We start from the raw sequence: 22,668 nt of genomic DNA, 5'->3' as shown, positions 1-22,668 counted from the left end.
GCAGAAAGAGGTATAGTAATTTTGTAATGATGGAAATGGTGCATTGAGAAGGAGAGGAAGTTCGAGTAACATCCCATATTTTATTGAAGTTGTCGTGAAGGAATCTTAATTGCCCCCTTTGACCCGAAACCATGACATGAATGCATTGTATAATCAAAATGTGGGATACTACCATTTTTAATATTCCTTTTTTGCTATAAATGGCTCATGCTATATTGCAAAACCAAATAATTACCATTTCTTCTACTACATTATTTTCGTTTAATCTATTCTGGACAAAAATATTGTTCTGAGTTTCTATTGTTCGCGTGTTAAAGTACATACTTGTTATTTCAAGTTATTAGAATTGACTTTCTTCATCAATTGCATGTTACATTTAGTTATTAGTTCTAGTATATGTTACTATAAATAATAGTGGTTGACTTGCTCTACCCTAAGTTTGCTAACTATGTACGAATTATTAAATGAGTATATACGGTTTATTTTAAAACTAATCAGCTTATAAAACATCAACTTCAATTTTATAGTTAATGTTTTGAACAATTTTGGAAGTAAGATAACTAACATTACTAGTTTAATTTAGTCAGTTCGAGAGTGCTAGAGATTTTAAGTGGAATATATATATATAGTTTTATCAACATAATATATTACTTAAAAAGAAAAACTCAAACAATCTTTAATGAAAATGGCTAATGATGACTTCAGTTTTAACACTTTGTTTGTTTTTAAAAATAATGATAAATAATTTTATGTTAATAAAAATAATAGGGTAAAATTTTACTTTCAATTAATATTTTTATATAATTTATCTTTCTACTTTAACTCCTTTTACCTAAAGTTTTTTATTAATTATAACAAGATTCTTTAACAAAATCTACCACTCGAACAATGTGTGCTATTATTTATGTAATCATTTTTGTCTAAAAGAACATGTTTGGGTAGGAAGATATAGAAAAATAAAAAATTTTAACTATTAATTATGAAACTTAAAAAAATCAAGTTAGTAAGTTAATTTTTAATAAACTTAATATTATTGTAATTTATATATAGAATATTTAAATATTTAGTGTCCTTATTCAACTTGTCATATAGAATATGTATGCCCAATATTACCATCTGCTATTCTAAGATAGTTATTATAAAACTTAATAAATTTAACGTACATACATTTTTGATTGAAAAATAATATGAAAATGTTTTACATCCAATGCTATTTTTTAATAACTAACAATACATGAATAATTTATTTTTACAGATAATATATTAACATTATGTAATATTATACTTATATGAGCTTGGTTAGTATTATCGTTTGCGAGTCCTTGTTGGTTGCATATAAAATATTAGTTGTTCTAATTAATTAGATAGTTTATTGCTTAGTTGTTATAAATAATTGTTGATTATATATATAAACACGTACATTCTATTCTATCGTCTAGTAACTACATTTCAGATTTTGTTTCTCATTCTCTCTCGATTCTGTCTGTGCAATATCAAATCATAAAAAAAATACTATTATACATGATTTTTTCGTCAATCCAATTCAACTAGTCTTTTAATAAATTGAAAAGTCGACTAGATGCAATATACAAATTATAGCTTTAACAAATAAACACCATTCTCCATAAAAACCAACTTAAAAGAAATAGTATAAACTTTACCATTTTTAAAACATAATTAATTGTAAGAAAATCCTATTTAAAATATTTTACCTTCAAAAAATCAAACATTTTTCCACGATGAGACAAAAGAAAAACACTTAGTATACATGGAAGAATGGCCAGTGAAAAAATAAACCAATTATAACAATCTAAACATGTTCTCGTAAGATATACGATTTTTTTTTTTCAAATTTGAAAGGATGTTTAAGATAAGATAGAAAAAAAAAACCGAACATAAATAAAAATTCAGTAATAAACCTTTTATTTCAAATTTTATTTAGACAACAATTAATATATTTTTTCTATATACATTTCTAAGTAAAACACATAATTTAATAACTATATTTTATTCATAAACTATGTCTTTAAAATATTGAAGTTACTTCAAAGTTAATTTAAGAGTAATTATTCATCTTACAACAATTATTTGTAATTTTATATTGTGTGAATCATGATAAGTTCAATGTAGTTAAAATTCAAATAATAATTTTATAAAAATAAATTTTTACATCAATTGTTCTAAATATTTTATATTGATAATTCATTCAACATAAATATTGTGAATCTAAAATGAATAGTTATGTGGTATAATATATGTATAATGTCTTTAGTTTAAAATAAGTTCCTTTGTTTTTTCTTTCAATCTTTAAGGCTTCTTTTCTTTTTTTTATTATTGAGATGTTTAACTCTAAATGTTGTAATAACTCAATCTTCATTGTCATTTTCTATATCTCTTTCAAAGTTTCTCATATACATTTATATGTTTTCTTTTACATATTTACTTAGTTGTCTTTAGTTCTAATTTTTTTTATCATCTCAATTTTAATCTTAATCTAACTTTAAATGTATATTGAAACAAATAATAAAGACATAAGCATCTTGTGGCACTAGCGATAAAAAAATGTGTGATGAGAGATGAAAACAAAATAATATAACAAGAGATGAGGAATGGAGAATGCTAAGTATATTATACGTGTCAATACAAAAAATTATATTTTTTTACAAAATAAATAAGTGTATTATCTTAGAGTACGAGTTTAAGAACCAGACACTAATAGCATATAACAAAGATCTCAACAATATTTCAAACTGGTCACCAATCATCAAACCTTCAAATAATACACAACAAAATATATCGATAAACCTCTACCTAGATGCGGCAAGACTAAATAACACGTTAAATACATATCATCTTAACAACAAAACATGATTAAAAAACAATTGGGATTTCACTATAATCAAGGAAATGTTTGGGCTTATTACGACCACTATAAATACAGATAATTGGATCAAAAGTAGGTAGTTCATAAATTTAGTATTAAATACTCACAACTTTGTAAACCGAAAATTTACTTAATCACCGGATTGTCTTTTATATTAAAGGTAAACTCGATAAATAAAGAAAAAAAAGTTGAGAAATACACGAAACTGAAAAAATCAAGAAAAGTAGAATTATGGAATATGTGTTCAAGATTTAAAGAAATGGTGTGGCTGGATCAATAGAACCTAGTAAGAAAATCAAGTTTGTAATTGTTGTTACATATGAATTTTGCATTCTTCTTTAATATATGTAATTGTTGTCACATTCCTTAACAATTCAATGAAGTATTTAAAATGATGTAATATAATATTTTTCTAATTTTTTCACTTTTTTGAATAAATTTTCTTTTCTTATATTATATTCCACGTCAAATTAATTAATGTTATATGTACAATTCAATTGTATTTGTAACTAATATAATAAATACCATGTTTGTGAAAATATTCTCACTTTTTTTTTCTCTTAACAATAACTTTTTGTTGAATAATGTCACATCCCAAGCATGTATATATAATCTAAACATTATCAATTATAATAAAGGATAGCAGTGAGAGATGTAACTTAAAGTAATTAGGATTACAATCATCCTTGAAATAGCAAAAATTTAAAACTTAAAGTACTAGAGAGTATTCCAAAATAATTCAAGCTAAAAGTATTTCAAAAGAACATAAAAGAGCTAAGAGGGTTCTAGAGACTCTAGGCAGTTGCATCTTCATTTTCCTCCAAGACATGCTCTAGTGAAGCCTCATTTTTCTTTACTCACATCCAAGTGGATGATCATTGCAAAAGGAAAGCACACACAATATGGCACAACACAACAAGCAAACAAGCAAGGGTGAGCTAATTATATAAAAAGCATACATCATGTCAAGCATAGAATATACAAGAGTTAATCTCAAATCAAACAGATTAAGGCATATATCCTAACATGTTAAACACTAGACTTGACTCGTCTACACTTTAGAATGAGAGTCGAGCTATGGTGGGTCATGCACCCGTGGTGGCTTGTGAAACTTGGGTTTCCCACCCTACCACACTCACGAGATTAGCTTGTTTTGCGCCTTGGAGCATACTGGAAGCCTCCAAGACTAAGACCTCCTGCTACTCCTCACCACATGATCCAATCCTCTCTACATGAGAAGAAAGGCCATTGGAGCGTTAGGACGACTCCCAAAACTGAGCTCCTACTTTCATTCTAAAACACTAAGAATCTCACCAAGATATTATACATTTGAAACTACCATAAGCAACCATGAAATCATGTTTCAGTCTTTCCCAATTCATACACCTTTGGATTATAATCAAACCACATGTTTAAGCTTTAAAGATCAAGTCATATGTACCAGAACATGCTCCACAACTACTTCCAATCATCTCAAATAGACAATATTGTCATGTTATCTCAATCACACTACAAAACTCTACAATTCCTTGTAAAATAATACATCTCAACAGGTAAAATTTAATACATACGTAATCTTTACTACTAATTTTCTATAAAACAATATTATTTTAATATAATTTATTATCATATTTACTCTATTGCATCTCTTATATATAATATATTAATATAATATATCTCATACTTTCTTTTATATATAAATATTATGATAACAGTATATATCATACGTACTCCCCTGCATCTTATATATCCCTGTTATATTAATGTAATATATATCATGCTTTCCTAACTTATATTTCCATATTATTTAATAATATATATATATATATATATCATACTTTTCTAACTCCAACCTAAATTCTAACACTCCAAATTTTTGATAGACACCTATTTAAACTTATCTAGATGGATTTTACCAATCATACAGTGATTCTAAAGTTGTTTAGGCTTGAATTTAACTTCAAAACATCGCATCCTATGACTTATGGACTCTATTTCAATTCTGCCATTTTTAATATGTTTTAGTTCAATTTTATCCGCCTAACAAGTCACAACTAACTTGTCTAGACTGCCCAAACAGAGCAAATGCACTCAATACCCCAAACTCTAAAAATCACTCCTTCACTTCCCATCAAACACCTAAAATGGTTCTTATTTGGTAAACTACTTGTCTAATTTTCATCATAGTAGAGATATAACTTTCTCCCAATTGGTCACTGAAGAGGACCCAGATATCTGAACGCATCAAACTCACCTTCGACGCGTACACATATGACTAGTCACAACTGATTGGACCAGGCTAGGGCTACTCTATGATCAGGGATGTGCCAACTCAGGTTTTTAAGGTTCCTCTATCCTACCAACATAGAAAGGCTCTCAACAACCCCATTTGATTTATCTAAGTTATCTACCTTGTTCTCTTATACTATAAATCTGAAATGCCTAATTTTAATATTTCACTTCCTCTCTCACAACAACCTTAAATAGTACCTGTACACCTATCTAATACCCATATACATGTTATCACAGAGCCCTTACTCCAAACCCTCCAACCATATCAATTTCAACCAAAACATATTAATTTCAACAGAGACACTTACAAACATAAATTTTCACATGTACAAGTTCAACACCAAAGCACAAATTATTTAAGCATAATTTCACAGTCTTAGTTATAACATCCAATAAAAATTAAAATCGTAGAACAGCTTCACAAGAACACACCAGTTCAACATTCAACCTGCATATATTTTTATAAAATAAATTCATACAAAATAATTAGCTCCCCTTACCTGAAAAGCTTAACAGTAACTTGTCAAGAATGCCCTAGGACCGTACTTACACTGCGTTGAACTTACAGAACCTACAAATCACCAAATTGGTGATAGAACACATCTCTTAGAGCTCGAATGGGAAGAAAATGGAAGGAAAAACGTACAAAGCACATGAACCTAGCAAAGTTGCATGCCCTAGCTTAAGAACAGTGAAGAGAAAAGGTGAAAAATGACCCACCAATCAGAATGGAGAAATGTTCGGTTTGAACATAAGCTCTCTACACCAGGAATGATTTGGCATCACCTAATCAAAAATTTCACGGTTCAAGGTTCTGGAAATGTAAAGAGAAGGCAGAGGATTTAGGACACAAGAGTTTTAGAGAGAGAAAGAAAACTTAACAAATGAAATCTGACTTCTGAAAGGAGCCTCCCTCTAAGGCTAAGGCACCCTTAGCTTATGGGTCTGGTTGTCGTAATTATTAAGGCCCAATGACTTTAAAATAATTTTCAGGCCTTTACAAATAATGTAGTTTATATGATATAGGTTTTTTTTTTTCAATTTTTTCACATATTGGATAATGTCACTTCACTTATCATATACTACATCATAAATATTAATAAATATGTTATTTCAAATATATTAAATACTTGAATTTAAATTTGAAAGATAAATTTTAAATAACTTACTCGAGTTGCAGGTACATATAGTGTAAGAACCTGAAAAAAAAAAATATATATATATATATATATACTAATATTATGAAGAAAAATGATTAAATTAGGTAGAGGAGCTTTTCCTTATTTTATTAAAGGTTTAATACATCATTTGGTCTCTTCTTTAGGGGCTTTTGTTCAAAATGATCCCACCTTCGGAAAAAAATCACTTTGGTCCCATATTTCATTAAAAGTTGTTCAAAATGGTCCCTTTGGCAGACGACGTTAAATTCTTAACGGTGAAGATGCTAGCGTGGCAAACGTCTATCCACCTGTTTAAAAGTTATATGACGTGGCTGTGTGGACTGCAGTAAGTTGACATAAATGGCTTATAATTGGGGTTATTAAAAGGGGTGGGTTAGGGTTAGTTGAAGTTAGGGTTCTTTGGTTCTTTGATGTTCTTCAAATTTTCTAGCAGAGGTTGTGATAGGATTAGGGTTCGTTGAAGTCAAAATGGCTTCTTCTCAAGCATTTTCGTCTTGTTCCAAAACTGGGTGGGAAAGAAATTCACAATCCGCAAATGATGGGGGTTGGAGGGGAGGTGGGATAATCCCTCATTGCAAGTGTGGTGATGTTGTTGTATCCAAAGTGGCGAGAACTCCCCAAAATGCTGGGCGAAAACTTTGGGGATGTCGTCATTACAAGGTTTTTTTATTTCCATTTGGACTTTATTTGGTATATATTTGTTCATAGATTGATGAGGAAATTTCAATTTTTGTGGCTTATTTGGTGCATAACAGGGTGGATCTTCAAGAGGGATTTACTGCAACTTTTTCAAAAGGTGTGCTGAAGAAAATAATGAGGAAAGAGATGATGAAAGTGTCAGACAAAGGAGGAGGATTTTTTATTTGGAAATTTTAGTCCAAAACTTGCAGAGAAGGATGAAATTGTTACTTGGAGCTATGTGTGTTGTTTTTGTAGTTAACATTGTCATTTTAAAGGTCTGTTTAGGTTGATCTTTGTATGTGGCTGCATGTTTTGGTTTCGTAATGTCAAGGTGAAGGTGAAGGTGAATGTTAAGGTTCATGTAATGTCAAGGTTTTTATGTAATTTGAAGGTTTATGTAATATGAAGGCGTTAATGTGAAATGTTAAATATAGTATCTGCTTTCATTTTAAAATGTTCAATTTGGTCCCCAATTGTATTTAAAATAGTTTAGTTTTGGTCCCCAATTGTATTTAAATTAGTGCTTGTCATTCCATAATAAACTCACACAAGTGCTTCTCATGACATACTAAACTAACACAATTGCTTCTCATGATGACATAATTTTGACAGGGAATAATAATTCTTTACTTCAAAAACTTTTGGCAAGGTTCAAAACTGAGTTTGCTATCAAGGATTTAGGCCATGTAAATTACTTTCTTGGTCTAGAGGTTCACTACACTACTGATGGTATCTTTCTTAGCCAGACCAAATACGCTCAAGACATTTTATCTCGGGCCCAGATGTTGGATGCAAAACCGGCAGTCACACCTCTCCAACCTCATATTCAACTGACAACCACAGGAGATCCATTCTCTGATCCCACTCAATATCGCTCTCTCGTTGGTGCACTCCAGTATCTCACTATAACTCATCCTGACTTGTCCTACGCGGTAAATTTGGTTAGTCAATTTCTTCAAGCTCCAACAATTGATCACTTTCAAGCAGTTAAACACATCCTTCGATATGTCAAGGGCACCATGTCTTATGGCCTATCCTTCACCCGTGGAGCTTCCCTTAATGTTCTTGGATACTCGGATGCTGATTGGGCTCGATGTATTGAGACTAGGCGATCTACCTATGGTTATTACATCTTCTTAGGCGGTAATCTCATCTCATGGAGTGCTAAGAAACAACCAACCGTAGCTCGATCAAGTTGTGAATCAGAATATAGAGCCATGGCTAATGCAGCAGCTGAACTAATATGGCTTACTCATCTTCTACATGATCTGCATATTTCCCATCAAGCGCCAACTCTTCTTTGTGACAACAAGAGTGCTATATTGCTCTCCCAAAATCCAGTGGCTCACAAACGCGCTAAACATATTGATATTGATTATCACTTTGTTCGAGAGCTTATTCTATCTCACAAACTCATCACTCAATTCATTCCTTCTGATCTCCAGCTAGCAAACATATTCACTAAAAGTCTGCCTCGACCATTGTTCCAGTTCTTCAGAGCCAAGCTTCACGTTGGACCAAATCCCACGCATTGCTTGAGGGGGGATGATAGGAAATAATATATTTGATTATAGTTTACCTTATTTAGTTTCTGCATAATTGATTCTGTCTTAAATAATTGATATACTCTTTCCTTAATTATGGTTATGTACATTTTATATATTGTACGCTGGTTACTCTTTCAACATCAATAAAACACATTTGTTACAATCCTTATAGTATGTAACATGCTAGGATGTATGATTTATCTTGCTTTGACTAAAATAAACTCTTGTATGTCTTATGATGTTGATTGTATGCTTTTTATATAATTAGCTCACCCTTGCTTTGCGTTTGTGTCATGTTTGTCTGTGTTTCCTTTTGCAATGATCATCCACTTAGATGTGAGCAGAGGAAGATGAGGTTTCCTTAGAGATTGCTTTGGAAGGAGATGACGATTCTACAATTTAGTTCACTAGGCTTTATTTCTTGTAACCTTGTCATTTTAAAAAACTTTATTATACTTAAAGTTTAAAATTCGAATATTCTTTTAAAGATGTCTGTAATCCTAATACTTTAAATAATTGTTTAAGTGCTTTCTAATATTATAAATTAGTAATGTCTTTATATATAAATATATACTATAATGTCATAGATAGTTCGTCATCGCCCCAATACTAAACCCATTTAATTTAGGTAAAAAAAATCCCATCCAAAAAGAATGTAAAGAATTAAAAGTCCCTAGACGCATAAACTACAAATTATAGAGGTAGCACACAAGCTTAAACCCACCTTTAATAATGACTACACATCCACTTATTAATAATATAAACTAATTGATATATTCGTAAATTATTCAAATTTATTAAATATTGAATTGATTTTTTATTTAATAAATAAGATAACTTCAAACTTAATTTCCACTACTTAACTCAAACTTATTTATTTTACTACAATGTAAGAATAAATTGTTTTTTTTTCTTTTACATTGATAAAAAATATTTAATAACTTTATTCGTGATCAATATGTGTTGAGTTATATTATTGATACTTTCTAATAAAAAATTTCCCAAATAAAATAATTTAATATTAAAAACTTGTAAATATTCAAGTGTATGAAAGGTAAAAAACTATTTTATTTGTATTTTCAAATCTTTTTAGTATTTCTTTCACTTCGTTAAAAGAAAATTTTTAAGCGGGTTGGATTTTAAACGTTCACCAAAATTACAAATTCTATTAAAATACTTTCAATTATTCAGTAACAAAATTCTTACACTAGTAAAAAAAAAATAATTGGAGTTCAATTTTCGACAGGTGAATCAATTTTGTTTGACTTTTTGTTTTATTGTTTATAATTAAACTCCGACAAGTACTAATCAGTGTTTTAATTAAATAAGAAATGGAAAGGAATATTTTATTAAGGTCCGTAAAATTGATTTTGATAATAAATAAATTCTTTAACCTTAGTTTAGCAACAAGACACTTAAACTCAAGCTCCATATTTTCTTCGCAAGTGTGGTTTTAACTTAAAAAAAGAGTATAATTTGAAGTTTAAGTAAGCAGTGATTTTTGGTGGAGTTGCATATATTAGCAAGTGGGAGAGAAAGAAAACAGAGTTTGGGAGGGAATTTCCAGGAATACCCCTAACCGTTCCTCAAAGTCTCGTTCCGCAAGCGCCAACAGCGTCTCTTACACACTCTCTCCTTCTCACGCTCTCTCTCTTTCTCTCTCTCTCCGCCATGGAGAAAGGTGAGAGCTCCGCCTCCACATCGGAGCCAGACTCCGACGACAACCATCGTATCCCGACCAACCACCACCTCAACCCTCCCTCCGGCCTCACCTCGCACGAGTTCGGCTCCCTCGTCCCCTCCATCACGGAGCACCACACCTACCTCGTCGGCCCCGGCCAATGCTCCTCCCTCCTCGCCCAGCGCGTCCAGGCTCCACCCGAAGCCGTCTGGTCCGTCGTCCGCCGCTTCGACAAGCCACAGACCTACAAGCACTTCATCAAGAGCTGTGCAGTCAAAGACCCCTTCCACATGGCCGTCGGCGTCACACGCGACGTCAATGTCATATCCGGCCTCCCCGCCGCCACCAGCACCGAGCGGCTCGACCTCCTCGACGACGACCGCCGCGTGACTGGTTTCAGCATCATCGGCGGCGAACACCGCCTCCGAAACTACCGCTCCGTCACCAGCGTCCACGCCTTCGACTCCGACACAGACGCTAAGATCTACACGGTCGTCCTCGAATCCTACATAGTTGATGTCCCCGACGGCAACACCGAAGAGGACACGCGTCTCTTCGCCGACACCGTCGTCAAGCTCAACCTTCAGAAGCTCGCCACCGTTACCGAAGGAACAAACCGCGACGGTGACCATAAGCCACACTCACGGTGAAGCAAACCAAACCAGCACTGCGCAAATCTCAATAAAAACAAAAAGAATTAAACAGAAAAAGGGATTGGAATTTGAAACCATCGCTCCCTCGCTCACCAATTCATAAAAAGAGAGAAACAAGATTTTCTCTGTTTTCTTTTCTTTATTTTTTTTTCTTTGGAAATTCATTTACTTTTCCTTTATTTTTTCGGGTAAGACTCTCGTTTTGTGTTTTTGATGATTTTCTTTGGCGGTAGCTAGCATGTCCTCCTTGGTGATCCGTTGAATTTTGTTATTACAATGGGTATGGGCATTTTGGTCAATGCAGGTGTACAGGAAATATTGACTTGTGATGTTTGTTCTTCATGGTGTCTTTCAAACCGTTCTGTGAATATCATCATTTGCTTTTCCTCTGGATTTGATTCCGTGTACATATCTTCCCCTTTTTTCTCCCATGAGTGCAAGCCTACTTAAAGAAGATGCTTCCTTCTGTAGATTTCAGATGCTTATGGTATTATTGCACGAATCAAATAAGTTTTCTGTTAAATTTTGTTGGGAAGCTGGTAGAAAATGCTTTTAAGACTACACCATATGATATTTTTCAATCATCAAAATGCTTTGATTTCCATGTGCCTATAGAGTGTTTTTAATGTAGAAAGTCAAATTAGGGGTTGAGAAACAGAAATGGGAATATAAAATAGCGGAGAGCATAGTCATAAGAGTCTCTTTCTATCCCACAATCAAGGTGTCACCAATACTGGAATCAATTCTTTTTGTCCTTTACATTCAACGCCATCATCACCCTACCCTTCCATAACATAAACAGTAGAACTGGTTTGGATGGGTGGGAATAAATTAAAACAAAATTCACTCATCAACTTGGATCAAGAAAGACCATCTTTAAATGCAATTTTAGTTCCATCCTTTTGTAATATTTGCCTAATTTTTGTTCATATCTTTAATTCAACATTTTATGTCTTCAATTTTATCGGATGTTTTGTAAGTGTAACATGCAGCAACTTATAGTTCATGTTTTTAATGTCAGTTATCTCTTAATTTGTAGATAGCAACAAGTTAGAAATTAGTATTTTCTACATGCAACTATTATAAGTATGGCAACGTTGTGCTTAAGTTATGTGACAGATTCACATAATCTCTAGTATGTTTTTGCTAAGTCATTTTATGTCAGCTATTGCTTTAGTCGTTTTGTTTGCCAGGAAAAGATGGTTCATGTGGACCAATTTTGTTACTATTTTTAAAGTAGGAAATAAAATTTGATGGAATTAATTTTTGTTTCTTTTATTATTACTATTTCATCTACTTCTTTACTGTGAATCATCTGCCATTTCATTTTTATTTCACTGTCATAAAATATCGCAATACATTTTGGGAGTTGTGTTGGATATTTATGCTATACTAACCCGTGTCAGGAAAACTTATTCATCCAAGTGACCATGTACCTAAAAATACAAACTGTATGCTTTTAAATATATTTATTTCCACACACTAATGTTGGTTATATGAAAGCAAAAAAGGAATTTTATTCCTAAATAAATTTTAATTAAACAATAACATGTGATATTTTTAAGAATATAATTAGAAACATATCAATAACTATTTTCTTATAACAAGATGTTGGCCTAATTCTGATGAACTTTAAAAGATGTAAGTTGGTATAATCTCTAAGAATAAATGTACATAGCATTGAGCAGTTATATTCTTCAATTTGATAAGAATATTAGGTGGACTCAGATCACAACAGAGTTCAAAATCCTTGTAAATCTTACACCAAAATTTCCATTTCTAATATAAGACTTTATGTGTAATTGGACTTCAACACATCATACAATAATTTTACAAACATTATATTTCTTTGTCTCTTAATTACATAAAGTACCTTATTTATATATTTTATTTCTGTTTTTATACAAAATTTCACAAATACAGATTCTGTACTACAATGTAAATTATATTGCCATGTCAACAACTTAACCAGATATTTAAGGGTAAGCTTTTTATCAACAAATGTGACTCGTGTTGGTGGTAGTTCAATAAATTACAACCTCTTTCATAGTAAACAAGTGGATTAAGTTCACAATATAAATGAAAGATAAGAAATTAGACAGTGTCTGTAAGGTTCACCCAACGGCCAACACTTACTATAAAAAAACAAAGTTTGAATTCAACAAATTGTGAAGTTGAGTAACGCTATATGTTATTGTTGGAATGGTAAATGGGTCAGATTCTGCAACCCATTAGGAAGGTATAATCCGGAGGTGAAGGCACCTACCACCAGGCAGGTTTGGCTGATAGTCTTGTTGTTTCTCACATAGTAGTAGGTGGAGGGCAGTGAGAAAATTTGTGTCAGATGGTGGCTAGTGTGAGGCATCTTTCTCCGAATTGCAGTGTGGAAAAGGGGAATTTGTAAGAAAGGTAGAAAATTGAGAAGGACCCATTTTCTGGCAGGTTGGGTTAAATAAAAAAGGTGGCTCTTGGTACCCAATAAGGTCATTTCTAATAATCCAAATCTTCTAGTTAGCTGCATTTTTTCTTAACCGTTCGTTCACAATGCTAGGGCCCCATGCTCTGCCTGCAAGTTCTGGTCGCTGTTATGATGATATTGATGCCTCGTTCAACGTGTTGCTAGCAGAGGTATGTATTAATGTGCTGCCCCTTTTTTTGTTTTTCCAAATCTATATGTATGTGAAGGGTTTTTCCAGTATCTATAAGCTGGCAATGTAGGGTTTTACTTTTCATGATCATATTTATTGTTATACAAATAATAATACCAGTATTCTTCAGGCACTTTTAGGTTGTCACTGTTGAAGATACTCATGGTGTCAACGTCTCCATGTTAGGTTACTGATTTTCCAGATTGGAACGTATCAGAACGGATTTCTTAGGCAACATACATAATACATACGTATACTGACATCGACAATCGTATGCTCAGATTTTTCCCTCTCTTTTGTTTTCTTCTAATCAAACTCTTAAACCTCACTTATTTTCTGGACTATGCCAATGTACAAAACATAATTCCAAAACATGAAGACATCATACCCCATGATAATACTATGTCGGGGTTTTCTAGTAGTATGTATAGGTTGCATATTTAAATGTCATATATATATATATATATAAAAGGGGCAAATTTAAATCTGATTGGATGAATTGTGGTAGTTAAATGGAAAAGGAAAAGAAAAGAATAAATGGTTGAACATATAATGTGAGAAAAAGTCAGAAAAGGAATAAACTATGTAGATTCCATAGTTTTGGGGAATGTTATATAGAAAGTAAGAGTTTCATAAATTTGACTCTATCTTCATTTTATGAATTATTAGTGTATCTGTATGAACAACTTGCATGCAAGTGCACAAATTCAATCAAACTTCTTTTCTTTCCAACTTAGTTTTTAGTCAATTATTTGTCGCAAAACATGCTTTATTGCTCCACCACATAATCATCATCATCAGTATGTTTTCTTAATAATGCTATTTATCATTAAATCACATTTTAGGGTCATTCAGCACAGAACACAGTTCGAAGGTAAAAAGCATCCACAGTCCTCATTTTCATGCCTCATCATATCACTTGGGTAATTATTAGTTTTTTTTTTCTCTAAACTTTAGAAGAAGAAAAAAAAATGACATTTTTCTATGTATTGTTTTAATAAATTTCAACAAATAATAATATATTAAAAAGTAACGTTATGGAAGATGAAGCAAGTGGGGGCACATCTTTTTGAGAATGATGGCAGTGAAATAACAGTACCCTATTTGTGGGGGAGAAACATGTACGAATAAATAAAATTATAATTTTAATGTTTTTGCAGGTTTTAAGGTGTACCATAAAAATTAATAAATTCAGTGATTTTTGTTATAGAAGAAATGAAAAAGGGAGAGGAATATAAATTTGTGGGGCTAGTGGAGCTGAAAAGCAACTTTTGAAATAAAAGAGGATGAGGAGTTGAACAGTTATTTTCCTGGGAAAGTTATGCAGAAGATGTGAAAAGTGAATGTATTGTGTTGTCGAACGTGTGCCCTTTGGCAGGTATATCCAAATTATCCAATACTCTTTTTATTCATTCATCTACCTTTAAATCATGTCCACGCATTCATTCGACTACATAACACAAATCTCATTATCAACTTTACAAATCTATAAGCATCTTATTAGTGGATTGAACAAACCTTGGAAAACCAAAATTATAAAAGAATGGGCACATTTTTCTTTATACATTTATGAATTTCATTTTTTTTTATAAAAGTATGATTTGTGGTTTGGTTATAGAATCGAGATTTTGTATGTCTTGATGTTTATCTTTATCAAGATTTGGTTAAATTGGAAAATTGCTTATACGATAGATATTCTAATGCCAAAATTAATAAAAGTTTGAAAAGTGTAGTATAATAAATATAATAATTTATTTATTTATTTATTTTAAAATTATATTTATAAATTTTGGAATAAGTTTTGTATGACTGATACTCTAATTATGACGCAATTTGTATTAATTATGTTTTAATGTAAATTAATCTCTATTATGCCTAATCATTGTTTAAGAGTGATTATTGGAGTTATATGATAGAGTGACTTAGCTTCTTAAGTAGTTTGTAAAATCTCAAAATATAGCATTTAACTACATAATAATTATCACATGTTTAATATGATAGATTAGTTATAAACTATAATATAAAGTATCAACTTACATGTATCTCAAAATATACTATAAATTTTAAATTTTATATATACACGGTTCAACAAAACTACATACAACACTAATATAAAGATATCTAAGCCTCAGCGTCTCCACAATCCAATGCCTGCTCCAGAGAAACCTTCTTTCCCCTCTATTCACACTCATAGGATGATCATCGCTAAAAAAAGAACACAACATACAAATACAAGCACCACAAAAGGGTAAGCTAGAACACAACAATTAAGGATCAATATATATATATATATATATATATATATATATATATATATATATATATATATATATATATATATATATATATAAACATGTTATCATTCACACAATAACACATAGTACATCAAACCAAACGACCACTTGTTATGCATGACGACCCTTTTTACTTGACCATCCAGATTAGTATGAATATGTAATTATGGCAGTTTGTGCACTTGTCATGGTGAAACAACTAGTCCACCCCAAGCTACCACACAAGATTAGTCCATTATCACTCGTCTTAGGCCAAGGTAAATCTCCTAGACCAGGACCTCCTACTATTCTTACGATGTGCCTCACCTTTCTCTACTTGAGAATAAGTGACCATTAGAATGTCAGGATGAAATCCAAGATTGAGCTTCCTATATTCATACTTACGACACTTGGAACCCTCATTGGGAAATTCGTCCTTGGAATTCTCTTCCATATCATTTTTAAACCATGATTGAAACTGCATACTTTTCCTTTGAAACCATAATACATAACATTGATAACCACGTAATCTCATAAACAATTACACATCATGTATAATGAATCAAAAAGTAACTTCAAGCTATAAAAAAACAACAATGGAAAGAATAACACTCCTCCTGGACTAGTCGCTCAACGACCTAACTCGCTAGGCGAATTCAGAGACAGTGGTCTAGAGTCCTCAACCACTCGCCCAACGACCCAACTTGCTAGGCAAATCCAGAAACAATGGTTCATACCCCTCAACTCACTCGCCCAGAGACTTCACTCGCTTAATGAATCTGCATAATTCTACAACACGAAACTGTAGAATTTTCACACCAAACCATTCTCGACCAATTAGCTATATTTTTTCCAACTTCTAACCCTCCTAATTCTTGTTATACACCTAATTATACTTAAACAATGGCATATAAACCATTCTAAACTCATTTTAAGGTAATTACTTACAAGATCAAACTCCAAAATCTATCAATCCTCACTTGAGAGACTCATATCAAATTCTACCATTTTTGGCATAATTTCAAGCACTTAGGGACTCCAACAAGTCCTATATAACTTACCAAGACTCCTCAAATAGACCATTTGAGCACAGAACCTCAACTCAAGTTTTCACTAGTCCACTTCCTCAAATTAAGGTAAATTATGCCTATCCATCACCATGCATTCTCATCACATATTTCTTCCATTCCAAATCACTTAATCAACTCACAAAATATTTTATAAATTACCACAACTTCATCAAACCAAGTTACTCTTTCTATTTTACAACTTCAATACCTAAAACCTAACTTTTTCCCTTCCAAGACAATACCAAAACTTCCAAGACTTAAACTAATATACCATAAACCTTACTACACCTAGTCTAAACAGAATTGTAACATATTACACATTCAATAATAGACCATACATCATTCAATATGATTCACAATCACAGTTCATCACCACACATTCAAAACACTTAATTGAATACTCTACATCTACTCATAAGGCAGAATTTCATTCAAACAGTCCAAGATTCATAAATTCTCCAGCATGCACAATTAGAATCAATTAAAGAAAACTCTAACTTTCCTTACCTCTTAACAACTTCCAATGCCTATAAATCCCCAACAGTTGCTTTCTCCACAAGGAATCTCTAGAAAAATTTACAAATCACCGATTAATGATTGGAGACCAACCTTAGAACCTCAATTGAACTAAGAATCAAGGAAGAGGAACTCTCAACACATGCAAAACAGATTTCCTTTGCATGACCAAGAGTCAAGAAAATATCGAAAAAAAAAGGATGAAAACTTACTTACTCTAAACCACAACACTTAGAGAGAAGTGAGAGAGAATGAAGAGAAAGAGATTTAGAGAGATAAAGTGTGTTTTAAGTAATGAGACGAGTTTAGAAAATTTTATTTATATTATGACATTATTTATAATAAAATATTTTGTCTCATTATTTTAATACACATATAAATTTTAATACTTTATTTTCTCAGTTCTTATGTAGTTATGGTGATATTCTTAGTTAAGTGGATTGTCCGATCTGATCTAATATTAACTTGAAAGAGAGTTGATTTTAGTGTTTATTTGAAAAGGATTTTAATGGAATGGAATTGAAAAAAGAAATATGGTTATGAATTATTGTAGATTTGAAGTTCAAAAAGATGTTTAAAGAATATTTGATCCTTTTTTTAAGCACATATGGTTTAAGTAAACATAGCACGTGAAGAGCACTATGAGAAAGGGTGAAGAAAGCGACATGGGGGCTTTTGAGATGATCCAATTGAAACAAGTTGGCAAGTTGATACTAAAAAAAAAGAGGAATAGAAGCTACAAACACTAACTTTAGAGGACTCAAATAATGCTTAACTATTTTTTCCTCTATTTTTCAACCCATTTTCTCTTTTTCTTTTAATTATTGCTTCTTCTCCCTCACCCAAAAACTAGTGGCCACAATCACAACTAAACCCAATTAGATCAAAGTATTTGTAGGGCCACCAATCATATTTCCTTCCTGTTTCTAGATGCTCCTGTTCAATCCTTCACTATACTTCCCTCTTTTATTTTAAACACAATTTTCATAATAAAAATAAAACAAAAATATCATCACACATAACACTATCTATTAATTATTCAAACCCCAGAAAAATAAATGTTTGAGATTTCATATCTACTATATATAATTAAGTTTAAATCTATTTTATAAATCAATTTTATTAAATTTAAAATGATGTCAAAATCACTTAAAACATATTTTAACAATATTTTTTTTAAACTTATTATATCATCTGTTATTAGATATAAATATCTTGAGATAAAGAAATAAATTAAAAAAATTGATTAATAGATAAAATGAATTTATAATATATATTAAAAGATAAATTTTGGTTTATAATATTTATTTTTTTAAAATATTATAAAAGAAAGTTGCAAAATTTGAATTAGCCTTCTAGTTTAATTCTTAATGATAAAATATAGGAGAAATGAGTTGATGTTGGATGAGATTATACCAATCTCAAAAAATATTTTTTATTATTAATTATATGCGATAGGCCATAAATGTTTAGAAGTAAAGTATATGATGTAAGAAAGGGCCCTTATGTTGGGAGTTAAGACTTATGAGGAAGAGATATTGTAGGCCATCTATTATTTCTGCTAATTTTTTGTTGTTAACCTACCACTTCTTCAATTCATATCTCCAAATCAATTTACTTTTTATCAAATTTAATTCAATTCGATAACAAAATAATTTAATTAATATTATAATAGTAAAATATATTTTTGTTTTTGTTCAAAATTTATTTCTTTTTAACCCACCATACTGATCTTTTTACCTTTTCTTCTTCTTTTATTCTTTTATATTTTGTTTCGTTCATTTCCCAGTAAATACTAATTTAATTTCTTTTGTTTTAAGATTATTCAAGGATGTGATTTATTTTGATGGTTAATAAATATTAATTTATGTCGATTTAGTAATTTTTGTTAACGCAATTAGTAAATCACATGTAAACAAAATATGTCACTTTGTGACTTTTTTAATATAAAAAAATTATTCACATATCAAATAAGTGTCATTTGATAGTAATAGTACTGTGTGTCAATAATAATAATACAACATGTCAATATCTTGTCAGTTTATATATTTTCTATTTTAATTCGATTAAGTTTTAATTTCTTTAAAAAATAAACAATTTTGTTTATTTTTAAATTAAGAACAAATTTAATTTTTATATAAATATTATATTGATGTTTTTATTAAAAATTCACATTTTTATTAAATATTTATAAAATAACTTTTAAATAAACTTTAATTATATTATTAATGTTGCATGTGACACAATATTAACTTAATAACATGAATATTTCTCTAAATTAAAAAAAAAAAACAAAAAAAAGCACAAATTTACATGTGACTTAATTATTCATATATTATTAAATATTTGAAAAACACTAATAAAAATGACTAAATTGATAAAAATTAATAAAAATTAAAATTTTATTGATAAAAAAAATACATCATTAAACTCAATGAAAATAAAAACTAAATTAATATTTAAACTTATTATAAAAGTTTGGATTATGTATATTTATAATTTTTTTTATAGTACATGATAAAAGATAATTTACTATCAGATAAAAAAATAATTAAATTAGAAATTAAAATTTGGATTATGACCCACATATTTTTGCAAAATATATAAAAAAAATGTTATAAATGTGATAAAACTTCTATTAATTATTAGAATTCCAGATAACAAATTCCATCTTTCATTAAAAAAATGTTATAAAGTGAATTTTTTTATTATTTGAGAGATTCATGATAAAAGCTCCATCTTCATTTTGAATACTCATTGATAAAAACTTATTTATTTAAATACAAAAAATAAAATAAAAGACGAGTAAGATGTAACATCTCAAAAATATAGTATAAACTATATAAAAGAGTTGTCACATACATGATAAGGTAGTAAGTTATCTGACCATAATATAAAGTATTATAATTTACAGTTACCCAAAATAACTATAGAATTTAAAACTTTATATACAAGGAGTTATCAAAACTATACATAAAGCTATTCTAAAGTCCAATTATGTTGTAGCATCTTCGACATCCAAAGCCTAATCCAAAGAAATCTTCTCTCCTTCTGCTCACACTCACAAGATGATCATTGCAAAGGAAAAACACCACACATACAAAACACAATCACAAGCAAAAGGGTAAGCTATAAGTAAATCAATTAATGATACATCCATTTAATTAAACATTCATCTAAGGAGCATGCACACATATCATAATAACAAAACCTTATACTTGACAAACCATTGACTTGACTATCCGGATTAGTATGAATATGTAGCTATGGCAGTTCATGCACTTGTTGTGGTGAAACAGCTGGTTCACCCCAAGCTACCACACAAGGTTAGTCCGTTATCACTCGCCTTAGGCCAAGGAAAAGCCCCTAGGCTAGGACCTCCTGCTATTCTCACGACATGCCTCACCCCTCTCTACTTGAGAATGGGTGATCGTTAGAATGTCAAGATGAACCCCAAGACTGAGCTTCCCATATTCCTCCTTGGAATTCTCTTCCACATCATTTAGAACCATAAACCTTACTTTGATACTTAAATAACACTCGTTCAATATCATACATCAACCACAACCAAGTCAAATTCAATAGTTCACAAAACAAGAAACAAAGAAGAAAGGAAAGCATGATAACCAGGCACAACCGCTCAATAAACTCTCAGTGATACCAGACCTCAACCCCTCACATAGCATCCCAATTCGCTATGCGAAAGCCTAGAAAGTGGTCCAGACCCTCAAAGAACTCCAGAGCGCACCCTCTCGCTATTCGAATAAATTTGGCAATAACCCCAGACCACAACCAGGCGCTCTGCGAATCCTCAGACAGAGAGCAACCAGCCACAATAATTTGCACAACGCACCTTCTCGTTGTGCGAATGCTCAGACAAAGAGCAACTCGCCCTGACCACTCACTGTGTGACGAGTCTGCATAATTCTGCAGCACAAATTCTGCATAATTATGCAACTCAACCCCCTTTTACCAATTCTAACTATTTTTTCCAACTTCTAACCCTCCTAAGTTGTGTTATATACTTAATTGGACTTGATCGAATGTTTCTAAACCTTCCTACCATTATTCTAAAGTGTTTATGGACTAATTCCTACTTCAAAACAACAAACTCATCAACTTATGGACCCAAATCACATTCTACCACTTTTTACACTATTTTCAGCAACTTAAGGACTCAAGCAAGTCCTAATTGACCTATCTAACCTATTCCAACACCTCAATTCAGCACCCAACTCTTAATTCAAAATTTTAGTACTTCACTTCCTCAAAAATAACTTAAACAAGTGAAATTCGCTTAAATTTCCATCTAATCACTCTCATAACAGATTCCTCACATCTCATATGACCAATTACAGATTACACAACATTTAATTCAGTTCATAATCACCGTTTCTCAATCTCACAATCCAGCAGTCAAATTACATACACCACAATGTACTAAAAAACTTAAGTTTAGTTTAATCAGCACCATAAACATAGAATCATCAAACTTACATGACAAACTACTAATTAAAGCAATAATATAGGTCCCCTTACCTCAGATCAACAGTACAGCTCAAAGAAACCCCGATTGTTTACTTGTACCGCAAGAAATTTCTAGAAACGCCTACAAATCACCAATTGGTGATAAAAAAAAACCTTTAGAACCTAATTTGTGTTAGAAATTGAAGAAAAGAAGCTCTTGATCTATGCAAACAGAATCTCTTTGCATGATTAAGAACCCTAGACGCTCAAGAAAGGGGGTTAACTACTTACCCGCTCGATTCACCCAATTGATCGATTAGATGTGTAGCCCTTGACGTAGCGATCGTTTGGGCACCTCCTAATCGTCAAACAGATAGCCCGAGTGTGAGAATTTGTAGAGAGAAGTTAGAGAAATCAAGGAGAATAGAGTTCTAGAGAGATGAAGATGATTTAGATAATGAACCGAGTTTAAGAAAATTCTATTTATATTATAAGATTATTTTAAAATAAAATGTTCATCTCATTATTTTAATACATCTATCTACTCTAATACTCTATTTTCTAGGTTCTTACATAAGAAATGTATAAACAAAAAACAAGTTATTAAAAATGAACCAATGTAACTAACTGATAATATTGATTTATTTTAATTGTTATTTATTTAAAACATTTAAAAAAGTAAATGCAAAAACATAAGTTGAAAGACTTATCTGCTTCCAGTGATAAAAAGTATAGAAGCCAATAAAAAGAACAAAACAAGAGGCACATAATTATT

At 31.1% G+C, this 22,668-nt stretch overlaps 2 protein-coding genes and 1 long non-coding RNA gene across 3 annotated transcripts; all 3 read left to right on the top strand.

Moving 5' to 3' along the window:
• The first annotated feature begins 6,825 nt into the window (after window positions 1-6,825).
• LOC106776751 (uncharacterized mitochondrial protein AtMg00810-like) lies at window positions 6,826-8,597 on the top strand. The gene is made up of 3 exons (XM_014664220.1): window positions 6,826-7,017; window positions 7,066-7,153; window positions 7,651-8,597. Exons 1-3 carry the CDS (start codon window positions 6,826-6,828, stop codon window positions 8,595-8,597), a joined length of 1,227 nt encoding a protein of 408 aa, XP_014519706.1.
• Window positions 8,598-10,113: 1,516 nt separating this feature from the next.
• Window positions 10,114-11,391, top strand: LOC106776425 (abscisic acid receptor PYR1). The gene has a single exon (XM_014663879.2). It carries the CDS (start codon window positions 10,257-10,259, stop codon window positions 10,914-10,916), a length of 660 nt encoding a protein of 219 aa, XP_014519365.1. The 5' UTR covers window positions 10,114-10,256; the 3' UTR covers window positions 10,917-11,391.
• Window positions 11,392-12,775: 1,384 nt separating this feature from the next.
• LOC111240577 lies at window positions 12,776-13,927 on the top strand. Its single transcript, XR_002666000.1, has 3 exons — window positions 12,776-13,380; window positions 13,471-13,547; window positions 13,698-13,927. It is a non-coding gene; the product is annotated as an uncharacterized LOC111240577 (long non-coding RNA).
• The last annotated feature ends 8,741 nt before the right edge of the window (window positions 13,928-22,668 follow it).

Source organism: Vigna radiata, chromosome 11 (genome assembly GCF_000741045.1).
Source record: "Vigna radiata var. radiata cultivar VC1973A chromosome 11, Vradiata_ver6, whole genome shotgun sequence".
NCBI classification, from domain to species: domain Eukaryota; kingdom Viridiplantae; phylum Streptophyta; class Magnoliopsida; order Fabales; family Fabaceae; genus Vigna; species Vigna radiata.
The sequence above is the reverse complement of the archived record's forward strand: the minus strand, read 5'-3'. Positions and strand labels throughout refer to the sequence as shown.

Bases quoted from the DNA above. Each gene is read 5' to 3' on its own strand.
- LOC106776751 (XM_014664220.1), top strand. From the start codon at position 6,826: ATGGCTTCTTCTCAAGCATTTTCGTCTTGTTCCAAAACTGGGTGGGAA. The intron at 7,018-7,065 runs GTTTTTTTATTT...ATTTGTTCATAG, and splicing joins GGGGATGTCGTCATTACAAG to ATTGATGAGGAAATTTCAAT. The intron at 7,154-7,650 runs GTGTGCTGAAGA...TAATTTTGACAG, and splicing joins TACTGCAACTTTTTCAAAAG to GGAATAATAATTCTTTACTT.
- LOC106776425 (XM_014663879.2), top strand. From the start codon at position 10,257: ATGGAGAAAGGTGAGAGCTCCGCCTCCACATCGGAGCCAGACTCCGAC.